Source organism: Notolabrus celidotus, chromosome 1 (assembly GCF_009762535.1).
Source record: "Notolabrus celidotus isolate fNotCel1 chromosome 1, fNotCel1.pri, whole genome shotgun sequence".
NCBI classification, from domain to species: Eukaryota; Metazoa; Chordata; class Actinopteri; order Labriformes; family Labridae; genus Notolabrus; species Notolabrus celidotus.
The window spans coordinates 31,668,651-31,685,532 of record NC_048272.1 but is presented as its reverse complement, the minus strand read 5'-3'; the positions used below and the strand labels follow the sequence as shown (position 1 = coordinate 31,685,532).

Below are 16,882 nucleotides of genomic sequence, written 5' to 3'. Positions count from 1 at the left end.
CTTTTTTTCATATACTTCAACATTTACCAACAACAAGAGCTAACACTGAGGATTTCATGTTGTGCAAACTTCTGAATTTGTGCATTTTTAAGTGTAGTGTCTGATTGTCAAAACTACATAATTATCATGTTGAAATGTCAACAAAGAATTGTTTTATTTTCCTTTAATGCAAATTTCTCTTTCCTCACAGACCACACTGAACAATTTCTGATCTGCTGCATCAAGTAACTCTTAAAGTTTGTAGAAAATATGCTGAAACACATTCATAACTGAAGTTTTCTTAACAGAGACCTCTGTATAAATTTAAGTTTAAATTTAAATCTTAAAGTGTTACTTTGATCACATGTTTTTTTTTTTTTAAATTGCAGAAATAATGCAGCCGGATATTCAGAAAAAAAACTTTTCCATGATGAGTGTGTTTCATAAAAGTCCTGCATGATTGTGACAATACGTGCAAACAGATTTCAACTCTGTGCATCTAACTTTATCAAAGAGTGATCATAAAAAAACATACCTTTAATTAATCTTTAAAAACGTTTTGTTCTTTACTCTTGAAGTGTTTTTTTTTTTTTTTAAATCTTTTTTCAGATTTCAAAGCTTCATCTTTGACTCACCTCAGCGATATGCCCTGACAAAGTGGGACTCAGATATCTGTGGTTATAGGAGTGCACAGGTAAGAATCACTGTGACTATAATGAATACAAAATGCAGTCCATCATCACACTCTTTAAATAGCTTTTGAACCATTAAATCAAAAACAAAGATGTCAACATTTGTTGCAAAACTGCAGAATCTGACTGAATAGTTCAAAATTTTAAAAAAGCTCACTGAATGAAGCAAAGTACCTGCTGCTCAAAGAGTCTTAGTTGCTCATAAATGTTTTCATGGTTTAGATTTCCTCTGATATGAAAATAAAATGTATTATTATTATTATTATTATTATTATTATTATTATTATTATTATTATTATTATTATTGCATCTATAATTCATATTATTTGTATTATTATTATTGTATTGTGTAATAATAATAATCCTAATTATGATTACTATTATTATTATTATGATTATTATAATACTAAAACAATTATAAACGTGTCTGCTTCACTCCTGCTGAACATGATTCTAGCACCAGAATTGCCACTGAAGGCAGAGTCACTTGTTAAATTATGTTAAAAAGTACTGTTGTGCACAGAGCCATGTTTACAAAGAAAACACTGCCAGGGCATGTCTTATTACTATAAAACATATTCACTGCAAAAGTCAAGAAAAATCTCTCATTTTAAGATATCTCAAGACAAAAATAAGGTCTGAATTGTTTGAAAATCAAGACATTATTCTTATTTTTATCAATCTGTTGGCATTTTTTTTTTTTAAACTTATAAACACCTCAGGGATCTTAAGGGTGTTTGTGTTATTGTGTTTTATAACATCATCCACAGAACTCTGTTCCAGCTATTACATGTCACAAAACCTATTGTTTGTCTGTCTGTGCATAAAAAAAGCCAATAAAGAAACTTTGGAATATATACACCTCAGGCCATGTTCTTTGCTTAAGATATCTCAAAATGGTACATTTCTCTAGACTTGTCCGGTGAATGTGTCTTATATCAAGTCTAATTTCTTACTCGATATAAGACAAAATAACTCTCTTAGTTATAAGTTAGTGCAGTGTGTTTAGTTGATGAGGCCGCCTGGATCATAGATGTTTTTTGATCGGAACTTTGTTTTTTTTGTGTGTGTGTTGCATCCTGGACGTTGTGCTGTTTTTGTTCCTGTTGTTTTGGTTCTTGTGCTTTTTATTAAGAAAGACTGTCATGTGATTTTGTACTGTGATGTATATTTTTCTATGTTTTTTAGTGGACTCCATTGTGTTTATTTATGATGAATATTCGTTGCTGTTGTTTTTTTTTCTGACTGAACATTAAAGTCATTTTTAGCCTGAATGTATTTTCCTAATGTCCTTATGTCACTTTCAAAAATATGCAAGTTGCTTTGATATCTTTTTTAAACACGTCTGAAACAGCTTTACTGATCTGATTCTGTAATAACAGCTTTGTGGTGCATCTCGTCATAGTTTAGGGTTTGGATGTTAAATTAAGATTTTAAATAATGTGTGTTGTTAAAATATCAGATTTCATTCACATCTTTCTTCAGATACTTCAGAGGAGATGTCGTTGACGTTGAACTTGACGGCCTCCATCCCTCTGGAACTGCTGATCAGTAACAGCAGCTCAACGCTGACAGGGGGAGCTGTGGCTGGGGGTAAAGACAGCTTCTCTAATGCTCTCACTAAAAACATTGTGGCCATGCTGGTGTGGCTGGCGCTCAGCATCATCAACGGCAGCATGGTGCACACCTTCCTCAGACACAGGTGCAAACACACACACACACACACGCACTCACTGTTACACACATTTAAAGTTTGACCAGAGAAGTTAAATGTTCCTGAAAACACACAAAAAAGCCTTTTAAGATCGTCATGTATCCATCGTTCCTTCTGCTTCTCTCTGACTTCAGTCTGTTCTACGAGAACCCTCGATACATCATGTTCATCTGCATGGTGATCAACGACGCTCTGCAGCTCAGCTTGGTGACGGCTCTCTACGTGGTCAGCTACATCTTCAGGAAGATCCACGCCTCTGTCTGCTGCTTCCTGGTAAGACCAGAATCCATGTGACTGTACTCTATGTTCTATTATTGACAAAGACAGAACATCAAGACAGGATAAGATCCAGTCCCATCTTACAGACAGGACTCAGTCTGATCTCATCTTAATCCACCATGAGCAGAGCACTTTGCAGCATTTAGCAAGTTACAGTGGCAAGGACAAACTTCCTTTAACAGTCAGAAACCTCCAGCAGGACCAGACACATGTTAGACACACATCTGCTGAGACCGTGTTGAAGAGAAGGAAAGAGGGAGATAAAGAGATACAGTGGACAGTGGTGAGATAGTAGTAGTTGTAACAGCTGGAGTCTGGCACATATCTCCTTCGGTGATTCTACCTACTAATGTTAGATCATTTTAAGCTTTCAATGCTGCATAGATACTGTTGAGCCAGAGGAATGACTACCATGCATCTACACTTTGTAACACAGTGAGCACACATTGAATGTATTTTATGAAAGAAAGTGTGTTGTTATGGCTCCTTGCACATTTTCAAGTGGGTACATGGAAATCTGGGACCTTTCCTAGCAGGTATATATTGTATACCAGGGTATCACGTAGACCAGGAATTCCTAACCTTTTCAGCCTGCAACCCAACAATAAAAGTGCCAAAGACTCTTGACCCCTGCTGTGCCACGAAGTGACTAAAGGTTGCTTCTTACTTCATCTAGTTGGTCCGCAGAACATTAGCCATGTAGCTGCGTTTCCTGTGCTGCTGTGAATTAACAAGCTGCTACTGATGCTTCTGTTAATCACCTGTTAACTAGCCCAGACCTCAGGAGTCATCTGGCAACAAAGAAAGGCAGAAAACTAATGAAACATTTCTTATTTGAAATATGCAATTTTAAATTACTTTTAAAAAAACATCAACATTCTGGAAGACATCCCCCCATCATGTCACGCTTGCCCCCAGGGGGTCCTGGCCCCACTTTTGAAGACCACTGAGGTAGACTACACCACTGGTTTCAGGTGCAAGTTTGCGTCCTGGTGAAAATGCATAAAGGACTGTCACAGGAAAACTCTTTAATATAGTTTGCATGTCATTTTCACTTTTTGATCATGCAACAACGCCTTCATGTGATAAACTAAGCTGTGTTGGCTGAGTTTCAGGTAGATCCTTTTTAAGATAACAGAACTCAAACATGATGGCATGAATTCATCAAGAAGAAATGTGATGGAGAAAGTCATGAAGAGATGAAATGATGGGATAAAGCAGCTGAAAGATATGACTAAAAAAAGAATTGTAGGAGGAGTGGAATTATAGTTTATCTTTGAGTCTTCACCTGGTTGAACAAAGGACATATAACACTTCTGTGGGCTGCATTTAATCAAGGTGAGATAGTGAGATAGTTACTTGACTAAACAAGGTTAGACACTGATGAAACAGGAGAATGATTAAGTTCTGATGTGTGCATGCTTGTATAAGGAGGCTTTGTGCAACACAAGTTTGGATCAGGTGCCTCACAAACATCACATTTCAAACTTCAGCAGCGATAGGAAGAATCTTCAAAATAATTCATTATGGTACATTTTCTTTACTTGTCATCTTCAAACTCCTCCCACCATAACCCTCTTCTCCCCTGATTCACATCACCTCCACCATTGTCCTTCAGATCATGACCGCCGTCCTCACCACCCGCTCCACCCCTCTCATCCTGGCTGGCATGGCAGTGGAGCGTTACCTCGCCATCTGCTTCCCCCTGCACTACAGCCAGATGTGCACCGTCCCCCTCACCCTCCTCCTCATTGGAATCATCTTCATCCTCACCTTCGCCCCTCCCCTCACTGACCTCCTCATCACCATCGTCTACGAGCCCCTCAGCTTCTTCCACAGCACCATCTTCTGTGACCACCCCCTCCTGTTCCGCCATCGCTCCATCTACTACAAGAACTGCGTGTTTGACGGCGTGTACCTGTCCTTTGTCGCCCTCACTCTGCTCTACACCTACTGCAAGATCATGCTGACCGCACGGGCCGCCTCCAACGGGCTGGCCTCCGTCAACAGAGCCAGAAACACTGTGCTGCTGCATGGGGCGCAGGTGGGTGTGTGTACTTCTTTATTATAGGTGCTTTTCTACCGCAGGAACTTTCCCCAGGAAAAAGGGACCTTTTGAGAACCAGGGTCTAAATTTAGTTCCTGGATAGATAATCTCCCTCTGAAAAGTTCCTGCTGTTAGTACTTTCCAGAGGCCCAGGAACTTTAGGGGTGGGGCCTGAAGTGCTGAAAGTTTCTGATTGGTAGAGTACCCGTAGTGTTTTTTTTAACCCTCCAACACAATAACATCACACACACCTGTGATTCACTTGGTTTACTAACTCCTGAACATTGGTCATCTCTGAGCCTGACAGTGGAAATGTGTCTCTGCCAGCTCCCGGTGTTACAGTCTGAAGAGTGACCCTGTAAACTGGAGACCTTCAGCTGAACATGTCAGTGTTTGTGGAGTTTACAACAGCTGCTGAAACACAGAAGGAGTCCTCGGGAATGCATCCTAGTTTTGTTTTTATTCGAATATCAAAATATCCTCATCAGATAAGTATTTAATATTTTTGAGGCTGAAAGTCTCCAGTTAACAGGGTCACTCTTTAAACTGGAACACCGGTCGGTCTGTCATGGCATTTTAAAATCTGTCTTCTTGTTTTAAGTTGAGCGTTTCAGACGTTCTGAATCCTCTTTGTCTCTCGAGCTCGTCTCCTTCAAAGTGTTGATTCAGTGAATCCATCTGCAATAAAGCATGATCAAAAACAGCACATGCACAAGAGGAATCTCCTCCATACTAACAGTGTTGTGTTGCACATGAGGATGCTGGCCTGTCTGTCTCCTTCTATGGAGTCATCTCTATAGAATGGTCTTCGTCTCTTTCTTTACCCCTTCTTACTGCTTTGTACTGGTCTAGTGGAGTGGAGTGCAATTACTTTTATTGCTTCTCGATACATCACTGGCTTGATTTGCATAATCTCCACCAGACTTCAGGCCTCGATGGAAATGCAGACAACAATGAACCACAGGAACTGTTTACTTCCTGGAACTGCTGACTCTGGTGGTCTCAATAAAGGGGCCGGGCTGTAAAAGGAACACAGATGTTTTTTCCTTACTTGCAAAACCTTTCTTTCTTAAAGCACATCAAATCATTCTGAGAGAAACATCACATCTGTTTTTTTCACACAGTGCTTGTTGAAAATATATTCAGTATCTGATGTCTCCACTTTCAGCAGCATTAAGATCTGTTTGTTTTCCCCAGTTGCTGCTATGTATGCTGGCCTTTGTGGTTCCCTCCCTGCAGGCCGCCCTCATCTCTCTCTTCCCTCGCTACAGCCTGGAGATCCGTTACATCTTCTTCCTGGTCGTCTACATCATCCCTCGCTTCCTGAGCCCAGTCATTTATGGTTTCAGGGACAAGCTTTTCAGGAAGTACTGGACCCGGTACCTGCTCTGTGGGAGTAGGTGGATCAACAGGGTCCGACCGGTGTTATTGAAAGTCAACCTCTAGGTGGATCAACACCTGAGCTCCAGACTCAGTTTAAGTCTGGTGTGTTGATCTGATCTGCATGAGCTGACTTCTGCATGGTGAGCACTGACTGATGATCCATGCTGACATGTGTTGGAACCCTAGACTGTATAAAATATGGACGTAGTATCCGTGACATCACCCATCTGTTTCTGAAGCACTGTTTTGAAGCCAATCGTTGGTGGCAGTCATATTGCTGCTGTCAAGCGATTGTGACGTAAAGAGGTGGACTTTGAGCCTCCTAGCCAACAGCTACAGTGTTCCCGCCTATCAATCAAGTCAGCTGTGCCTCTCATTGGAAGACTCGTAATCTCAATATCTTCGAAATTGCCGCGTTAGAAAATAATTCACCCCCCCTACAGTGTGTGGCGATCGAGAAATGAGCTATCCAGACTTCACTCGTCTTTTGTACCAGGCTGTAAACATGTTTATTTCTGCTGTAAAGATCGTCTTTTTTGAATTGGTGTGTTTGTGGTTTCCGGTACTTCCGGAGCCAGCCTCAAGCGGATCCTAGATGAACTGCATTTTTTAGCACTTTAGCATTGGACTCATATTTTTAAACCGGAGGTTGCCGCTTGGTTGGAACTGAAATTTTACAGACAAAAAAGACTATTCACACACACACGTACATGACTTTAGTTTATGGTTCAGGTTTCAAGTAAACGGACTGGTTTACTATTGAATCATGTATGAATAATGTAAAATTTGTTTATAAAGCACCTAGAATACGGCATGATTTGCACTGTGATATCATTTTGCAGCCAAGTCTTCATGTACTCCAGATATAAATTCAGTGAAGTTTTCAAGGTGTGTGCATTTCCAAGCATGAGTTTTATTGCACTAACCTGCACAGAGAAGCCAGTGTTATCTCTGTACTACAATACATAAAGCCAGCGGCATGCTTACAATAACTCCCCTCCCTTATAATAAGCTTTCTATTGAAAAAAACACAAGGAATATTATCACAAGGGTGAAAGAAGGCAGCAGGTGGATGAGGAGTAAAGAAACAGACTTTTACTGACATGGAAACAGAAGGAAATGAGAAATCACAGGCCACCAAAACTGAACAGAATAACTGCGACTGCAGCTTTAAGGATGCACACAACTGTAACAAGCTGCATGTTTGCATGCATGTGTTGCATGTGTGCATAAAAGCTATAAATAAGCATGTTGTATAGTTAAAGTAAAGGTTATATAAATGTTAAAAAGGGACACAGAGATTCAAAAAGTGAGCATAGAGAGGTTTAAAGTCACTGGGTACTTATTATGGTTAATTTTTGGACAGTTTATTGATAAAAGAAAATGTTAAATGTAATAAAATAGAGCCAATTATATATTTTTTCCAAAACAAAACAGCAATGAAAGACAAATTTCATTGAATTGTAATTACTACCATGTAAGTGCAATACTAAAACAGGTCACTAGAGGGCGCATTGTCCTTGTGAGGAGTATATACCAATAAGATGACAAGCTAAACTTACCAGCCCCTTTGTTTTCACACAGAGAGCTGCAGGATTTGGGATCACACTCATCCCTGGCACCTCCAGTCCAATAATCTGTGCAGTAAATTACTAACTGTATAAAACATGGACGCAGTCTCAGTGACATCACCCATTGGTTTCTGGAGCGGAGTTTGAAACCACATCGATGGCAAACACCATATTGAAAATGCTGACACAACCTAACTTTCAGATGACCTAACATGAGGCAAAGAGGTTGACCTGAGGCGTACCTTTAGCCTCTTAGCTAACAGCTACAGCGTGCTCACCGTCAGCCGTGCTCCCTATTATGCAAAAGTCTTAACTTAAATATCTTCAAAAGTTATAAGTCATTAGACCCAAACCGATTTTTGAGCTCTTTACAATGGGTGTGTATGTGGCTTCTGGCACTTCTGCAGTCAGCCTCAAGCGGACACTCAAGGAACTGCAGTTTTTAGCACTTCCGCATCGGCTTAATTTCCCAAGACCAGAGGTTACTGCTTGATGTAGAATTGCTTTAAATGCAGTTCCTTGAGTGTCCACTGAAGGCTTTCTCCAAAAGCAAAGGAATCTCAATCAACACCCGTGTTGGCATGTCAGTTTTTACTGCATGATTAAACATTTTTACAGCTCAGTAAAAATGAATGGCTAATTTCTGCATTTTGTTCACACTGTATTGTGTAACAACTTTTTCACATTGAAGATTTGCATAATTAGATAGAATAAAGGCGTGGCTGACTTGACTGACAGGTACACTGTAGCTGTTAGCAAGGAGGCTAAAGGCCAACTCAACTCCACCTCTTTGCCTCATGTTAGGTCGTCTGGAAGTTGAGAAAGCATTTCCAATACGCCCATGTGTTTGCTTACCATCATTATTAATCAATCAATCAATCTTTATTTGTCTAGCGCCAAATCACAACAAATGTTATCTCAAGATGCTTTTCCAAACAGAGCAGGTTTATACTGTACTCTGTTATATTATTAACAAAGACCCAACATCAAGACAGGATCAGATCCAGTCCCATTTTACAGACAGGACTCAGTCTGATCTAATCTTAATCCACCAGTTAATCCAAGTTACAGCGGCAAGGACAAACTTCATTTAACAGGCAGAAACCTTGCAGGACCAGACTTATGTCAGACACACATATGATTATTGGTCTCAGGTCGGAGAAGGTCCAAACATTCACAAACACTGTTGTTAAAACTCTAATTATTAATCACACACTGATGTCTTTTCTTAATCTTCTAAATAAAACCTTATAACCTCATACTCTGAATGATTAAAGAGCTAACTGTCCCTTTAATGAACCCTGCTTACAGTGTGTAATACAAGTGTACTGTTTGTTAACAATAACAGTAAGAAGTTTGTTTTATTCACACCTAATAAAACTTGGACTTTAGATAATTCACGTACAGCATGTTGACCTCACAGTGACATCAGGGTCATGCTCCTTCTTTGCTGCTCTACAAATCTATAAAACTGCATCTCCTGTTGTTTGTCTCATGACTCACACACCTGAGCGTTAACCCGACCACCGTGCTCTCACAGTAAGTCTCATTCGTGTTTGCTTTATATTTTGATTTTAAAGTAAATCTTGACATTTAGACACCCGAATCATCACTTTTTGCAGTCAAATATAATGTGCTTTTACTCATTTCTGTCTTTTAAAATCATACTTTTAAAGTTATCACAGAGAAATGTTTTGCAGAGAAATATGAATGATGCTTTTTTTTACAGGTGACATGCTGATAAAGATTAAGAATAAAAGTAAACAAATATTTTGAATTACAAAACATGTAATCATTTTGCAAAAATGTATTCAGAAGTTTCAGCGTTTTAGAAAAATGCTCTTTATTTTTTATTTCTTTATTTTCTTAATATTAATCACACCACTCATGATGAAAAAACAATGGCATTTCTTTTATAATCTTCATATTTAAAAATGTAATTGTATATTTTTAAATGAAGGGATATATTAGGATGAAATAAATCAAGCCCAGATCGTTTCTTGTCTGCAGACAAACACTCTTGGGTTAAATAATTATCGCAACATCTCTTCTAAATCAGTCTGTACTTTAAAAAATGAAACTATCACAGCTGTTTTTTGTTTTCATTTTCAGTTCATTTTGTGATTATGTACGTTTTTTAATTGTTCTGTGATAAATTCAGTCTTCGTAAAACATTTTATATTCGACTTGATTTCGTCTCTTTATTATTTTGTGGCTTCAAAGTTTCTGCGTCTCTCTGCTCTTTATGTGTCATCTCTCGTCCTGACCCATCAGAGGCCGGGCTCCATGAGATTCAGCATGAACTCCTCTGGACGTCTGGACAGCCTCAGAGATGCTTTCATAAAAAACGCCATCACCTTCACCCTCGGCGTCACCATTAACTGCATTAACGGAGTGTTCGTCTACATCTACTTCGAGAGCCAGGTGTTCCAGAGAGACCCCAGGTGATAGACAGACACTTTATATCTAATGTTAACTCAGTACAGCCGTGAACTATTGTTATATTTTCACATGAAGACTTTACAATTAATGATTTCAATGATGACTTCAGGCGGGGGTGATTTCAGGATCAGACTTTTGGGGCTGCTCAGCCCTCAGAGAGATTGTGATACGGAGAGTTCCAACTTATTTATAAACTCATTCAACGAACAACATTTATTTTCCTACATATGAGATATATATTTACAGATAAATTGTGTTCTGCACCATAAAATATTCACGAAAATGAAAGAGGGATTGTGCTGTTTTTGCAAAGGTATTGAATTTGTATTAGTAATATAATTATCACAGGTATGATAATTAATTGTACAGGTAAGAAGATGTTGTGGAGAATCAACACTGGTTAAAAAAAATACATTTGAAATTGAATTTATTAAAGGTCAGCCCCTTGAGATGCAGCATCTCATTTTCAAGGGGGTCCATTGCATCAGTTATGTAATACAGTAACTATATTATAATAATTCTGGATTTGTTAAATTATCTGGGTCCTTTTCCCACCATTTAAAAACTAATCTGCTATCTGTTTCTCTCCTAAAATAACCTTTTGATTTTTTTAAACCTCTGGGTTTTTCCTCTACATCATGAGGGTTTCATCATTTTGGTTGTGAAATGTCAGCCCACTCTCTCACTATCAGAAGATACATGCAGGTCTGAGCTCCAACTGTCAACATTAAACAAGATGCTACATAATAAGTTAAAGTTATCTAGCAAGCCAAATGTCTCAACTACCTGAATAAGGGGGGACAGATAACATAAGTGGCTGCAGAAGTATAACATGATATTTAATATCTTTATATTTTAGTGTTTTACTGAACACCCACTCCCTGCCGCTCTTGTGACGTGTTTGTGTCCGTGAATCATAGACTGTATAGCCGTGAATACACTGATCGTGACTTTTGGATGAAAGTAAAGTATCACATTCGCACCAGATACTTTCACGTGCGCATGTGATACTTTTTCAAAAAAAAAATTCTGCACATGTCACTTTAGAGGCTCCGTAGTATTTAGATTTAATATTTAGATTTAATATTTAGATTTAACATTTAACAATTAGATTTACATTTAGGATAAGATAAGGCAATACTTTATTGATCCCCTGGGGGAAATTGGATTTCTGCAGCAACACATACAGTAGCAAGAATTATAGAGCACAAATAGAGAAAAAGGTTAAATAAATTAAAAATAAAAATTAATTAATTAAATAAGATTAAAATGTATATACAAATGTTACACATGGTATGAATAGTTGAAATTATACAGGCAGTAAGGACATGTTATGCAGATGTGACAGGTTGACATGGTTTGGTGTGATTACGACAGATGGCAACAGGGTCATTCCAGGGTGATATATAAGATTTACATTAAGCCTTTATATTTAACACTAATTTTATTCAATAAGAGGGTTAATGTACAGTAAGCAGTGGTTATGCAACATTTCATAACTGTAAATTATCCCTTACATGATTTAAATCTCATGACAGGCCGACAGGATCAGTTAGAATCTAATGTTAATACATGAAATGTGTTTTCCACACATCTAAAAGATCTCACACAGTCAGTCCAGGCTCAGACAGAAGAGTTTGGAGTCAAACAGCACTTATGAATCCTCAGGCAGTGGGAGCTTGGACTCGAACTCCACTGAAACCTGAAAACTGGAGACTGAACTCAGAATCGAGATCAACTACAACGCTGCTTAAATTACGTACTTGTCTCCTCTCCTCTTCTCTCCTCTCCTCTCCTCTCTTCTCCTCTCTTTTCCTCTCCTCTCCTCTCCTCTCCTCTCCTCTCCTCTCCTCTCCTCTCCTCTCCTCTCCTCTCCTCTCCTCTCCTCCTGCAGGTACATTCTGTTCATCCACTTGGTGATCAATGACATGATCATGTTGACCTTTTCTGTAGTGCTGCATGTCTTGACCTACACCATCAGAGCTCTGGGCTTCATCCCCTGCAGCATCATCATTATCATCTTAAACACCACCAACGGGTACGCATGCATGCATCAGTTTAACAAATGATGAAACTTGTGTAAACTGAGAGGAAGCGTTGAGGATATGAGAGCACGGCTCAGCTCTGTGCAGCTGAGAGTGGAGATGCTGACAGCTCATCTCCACTCTCAGACGCTAAACAAGAGCAAACTGCACAAAGCTGCAGAACTTTGGGGGCCTGTCTGCCCTCAAATATTATAAGGGGGCTATATGTTTTGTGAATTGAAACTTGAGGCAGAGCAGGTGGGGGAGGAAGGGGGGCAATGATGTGTAATTTTAGTGCTTTTAGCAGCAGCAGTTCATTCTTTGTGATTTCCCCTTTCTGCTCATGAAAGGGTCATGCTGGTGAAATGGGAGGGGCAAGTCCTGATCCATCACCCTAAAGCCTGGTTTATACTTTGTAGGATCAACGCCATAGCCTAGGCTGTAGGTCTCACAGAGGCCTATGCACGTAGCCGACACTTACAAATTGACACACAAGTATGTAGTGCCCACATCAATGTCGACCACTGCTGAGTAGGGTCGATAAATGCAGAAGTATAAACCAGCCTTAACCCTAACCAATCTGCAATGCACCAAACAATCTTCATCATGATCGATGTGCTAAAAATCCAGGAATCAAATGTCTTAACAAGTTACAAAAAAAAATACAAAACAGCTGCATTACTGGAAACATGCTGCAAAAACATAAACAACACAAATCCAGAAACACAGAAAACATATGCAAGGTAAATGCTGTGTATTGGAACATGACAACAGAAGTACTTCTGTGGCCTGTTGCAGCAGCTGTGCACAAGTTGCGTCCTGAGTTAGGGTATAACATCCTCACTATACCTTATATTCAAACTAAGTTGTAACTTAAGTTGTGTCATCGTTTGGTTACACCACAGAGACAAGATCCTTCCTAACTAGTCGACCGTTACGTGACATCCAAACTAACCAAAACATTATTCCAGATATAACATTTTCATTCAATTTGGCCAATCAGTGAACAGCTTTTTTCTCTCATTGGAGTGTTTAAGTGCTAACTCCTGTTAGCCACATTGCCTCTAAACAAGCCAACGGCTAACCATAAGTGCCGTAACTCCTGTTAATCGACAAATGGCATCATAAAGGTGAAATGTGATCAATCATATCACTACGGCGATAATTCATGATGTAAAATAAGAACGGTCACATCGAGGGGGGAAATTGTTACAATGTACTGCAACACACGGAACGTTAATATAACTGTGCTCTAATGTTATGCAGATGTACGGTAATTATCTCCACTCATGGGAAACAAAAGTGTAAGTTAAGATCAGAGTCATTATATGTTTTTGATTCATGTCATTTATCCTGGAGAATGTGTTCTACTGAGACGAGGTGTAAAATTTAAGATGTTACTCATGCTAACATTAGAACTATCTCATCTGGTGCACATATCGACACAGACACCACCAAAGTGGAGTGTCGCTGAGGGCCGGGTCTTACTGAGTGCTGTGCAAAAACACAACTTTACAACACGCACAAAAAACCCACACAACTTAAGTGTATCTTGGTGTCTAACGTAGAGCTTGCCCTGTTAAAGTTATCGCTTCTAAGTGTGGCTTAAGTTTGCCCTGCAGCTAGTGGGCCCTCTTCAGGCCTTGAACACTTCTGCTGTTACGTCTCGATCTGCAGATTTTTTCTTTTGCATGTGTTTTCTGTGTTTACATCGTTTATGTATTTGCAGGACGTTTGCTTGTTTCATTTGTATCCTGATTGTTTAATTTGCCGAACGTTTCTGTCGTCATGTTTGTTTGAGACATTAACTTATGTTTATGTGTTTGCATTGTTTCTGAACTTGCACCACGTGTCTGCTTATGAAGATCATTTAAGCAGCCCTGTTGTCCATCGTTGTCCATCCGTGTGGTTTCTTAACCCCCTTTTAGAGGTTTTTTGTTCTGTGGGAGAGTCATGGAAGAGTGGATTTTGATTGTACGAGTATTTTCACAAAGTTTAGAACGAGTCTGGATGGGAATTTAAAATAAAATTTAAAAAGCTAAATCTTTAGAAGTTGTTATTTGTTTCATATATTTCAGGAACAGCCCCATGAACCTGGCTGGCATGGCTGTAGAGCGTTACATAGCCGTCTGCCATCCTCTTCATCACGTTCAGATCTGCACCGTGCAGCGGGCTCATGTTCTCATTGCTTTGATCTGGGGCATATCCTTAATCCCCTCCTTCACTAACATCATCATCCTCTTCAACACGAAGCCACTCTCCGCCATCTTACAGCCCGTCCCCTGTTACCCATCCTTCCTGTTCAACACACAGCACCACAAGGTTCACAGACTGTTTGTCCAGGTACAGAAATCATTTCTGTCTTATTTTACTGCCTTGCTTTATTGACTTTACTCGTATCAAGTATTGGATTAAGACGACTTGATCTCTTTCCCTCAGGTTTTTGGTTTTTCCTTCGTCTTCCTGACTTTGGTCATCACCTACCTGAAGGTCTTCTGTGCAGCTCAGGCAGTTTCCGGGTCTAACCGAGACTCGACCAGAAACGCCCGCAACACCATCCTCCTGCACGGAGTTCAGCTGCTCATCTGCATGCTCTCATTCATCTCTCCCTTCGTGAACCTCCATTTGGTCACTCTCTGGCCGAAGAAGAGGACCACAATCCTGTTCAACAGCTATTTGTTAACTAACGTGCTCCCACGCCTGCTCAGCCCGCTCATCTACGGCGTCCGAGACAAGAAGTTCAGCAGCCACATCAGGCTGCACTTTTGCAGTAAATGCTGCAACACTGCAGGAAAGAATGTCAACAACATGACTGAGCTGCAGAGAAGGCCCAAAAATATTTTACACTGAAGAAACTAAATATGGCTTTGCCTGGTTGTAGGATTCTGTCAGTAGTACAAATAAAATACTGCACCTTTGGTTTGTGGACTACAGCTGTAGACGCTTGTTTGACATTTAGACTGTAGCCACCTTATTGGAGCCAGAGGTGATCTGTTTTTATGTGAGCGTGGATAAAACAGGGATTTTCTGAGGAGACTCATTATTTAGGCATTTAAACAGAAATTCAAATTCAGATTAACTGGCTCGTCTAAAGGTCAGAAAACAGTCAAAACTGAGGACAATTTATTTTACATGGCTGAACACAGATCACAGATTCTGCAGGTAAACAATGTCAAATTTGCAGAATGTGGCTAAAGTTAGCAGAGCTAGCACCACCAGCCTTTATTTCCCCTTGCAGATTGAAGTCCACATGCCTGTGCTGGTTCCTCATTGCTCTGGTGGAGAAGTATGTGTCAGTTTAACCAGACACAGCCTACATACAACTTTATTTCCATTTACTAGATCAAAAAACTGACAAACCACACTGTGCTACCATGCACCATCTGTCATCTGTGCTTGTTTACATCCAGGTAGTAGAGCTTTAGAGCGTTATGGCAGCAGACATTAACCAGAGTTACCGCCCTGATAGGGGTGTGTGGCTGCGCTTAGCTAAGTCACAACACATGAACAGCATTTCAGGCCTAAGTAATAAAGATATGAATCATTTGTCTAACGCACTAGCATAACACTTTAATGTTTAGTCCACTAAACGTTCACATCCCTAAAATAGACGTAGCAATTTTTTTTTCTGATTTACAAGTTGTCATGGTTGCAGCATGTCAACCACAGGGCAAACCGTTTCTTTAGATAGACTCAATAAAAAGATGGGCGACGTGACAGCTACCTGAAAGTGAAGCCAAAACACTTAGAGTTCCCCCTGGTGACTGGCTGCAGTATAGGTTATAAAGCACTCCTCTTTCAGTCTCTTAGATCTTCAGGTCTGTGATGATTCTCTCACTCCGTTATAGTGCTCTGTTGGCTTTAGTGCAGCAGTCTGATTGAGTGCAGCAGTCTGATTGGCTGCACCTGTATGCTGAGCTCGTAGGTTGTGAACTCAAAGGACTTCAGTTTGACACGAAGTGCAGATTACTTCTGACCCAGAGTGCAGTGGTGTCATTATTTTCTTTCATAGCTGCAGTGGGAGTAGCAGCTTAACTATGATATGCCAAAGGGACCAAGAGGGCATGTGTTTGCACCTTCATATAATTTATAATTTCTCAACTCTGCAATTTTTATGATCTAAAGGTCTCATTTTTATTGCTTTCATTTTTATCTTCACCTCTTTCATTATGTAATGTTTCATCTTTTATTTACTTATTTCCTAAACACTTCCCTTTTTTGCTTATTTATATACATTTTATTGCAATTGGGGTGCATTAGGTGCAGTGTCCACTGGGAGCGCCCACAACCTCAACTTCAGAGTGCTTCTCACCAGCGTTTTCTGTTGCTAGATTACGAAAGTATTCCTGCACGATTCCACTTCCCTAATCTGTATGCCTCATACTTGCTTTCATTCAATGACATTTTATCAAGAAACTATAGACACTATTGATAGAAATCATGTCACACTATTATTAGCACCTCTAAACTTTGAAATTGTACCTCAAAGAAACAAATGTGATAACTTTTCTCCTCCGTACAGACCTCCGCTATTAATATTGACAAAGTTGATTTCAGAAGTATGCCTCATCTTGATTCTGATTGGTGGGTGAGAAAGAAGGGACGTTGAGAAGCTTGGTGGAGTTCTAAAAGTCAAACTTTTTTCAACCTGGCGCGCTGCAACAAAAAGTGGACATGCCACCTTATTCTTTACTTATAATTCAATTTCTGTTTTATGTTTAGTCATTATATATTGGATTTTTATTTTTTCA

General features: G+C 39.6%; 2 protein-coding genes across 2 annotated transcripts; both read left to right on the top strand.

The window, feature by feature from the left end:
• The first annotated feature begins 2,272 nt into the window (after positions 1 to 2,272).
• LOC117818891 (odorant receptor 131-2-like) lies at positions 2,273 to 6,157 on the top strand. The gene is made up of 4 exons (XM_034692023.1): positions 2,273 to 2,373; positions 2,520 to 2,658; positions 4,283 to 4,708; positions 5,909 to 6,157. The coding sequence occupies exons 1-4, from the start codon at positions 2,309 to 2,311 to the stop codon at positions 6,155 to 6,157; spliced, it is 879 nt and encodes a 292-aa protein (XP_034547914.1). The 5' UTR covers positions 2,273 to 2,308.
• Positions 6,158 to 9,946: 3,789 nt separating this feature from the next.
• On the top strand, positions 9,947 to 15,064 carry LOC117817452 (odorant receptor 131-2-like). The gene is made up of 4 exons (XM_034690179.1): positions 9,947 to 10,109; positions 12,002 to 12,145; positions 14,210 to 14,474; positions 14,571 to 15,064. Exons 1-4 carry the CDS (start codon positions 9,952 to 9,954, stop codon positions 14,979 to 14,981), a joined length of 978 nt encoding a protein of 325 aa, XP_034546070.1. The 5' UTR covers positions 9,947 to 9,951; the 3' UTR covers positions 14,982 to 15,064.
• Positions 15,065 to 16,882: the final 1,818 nt, after the last annotated feature.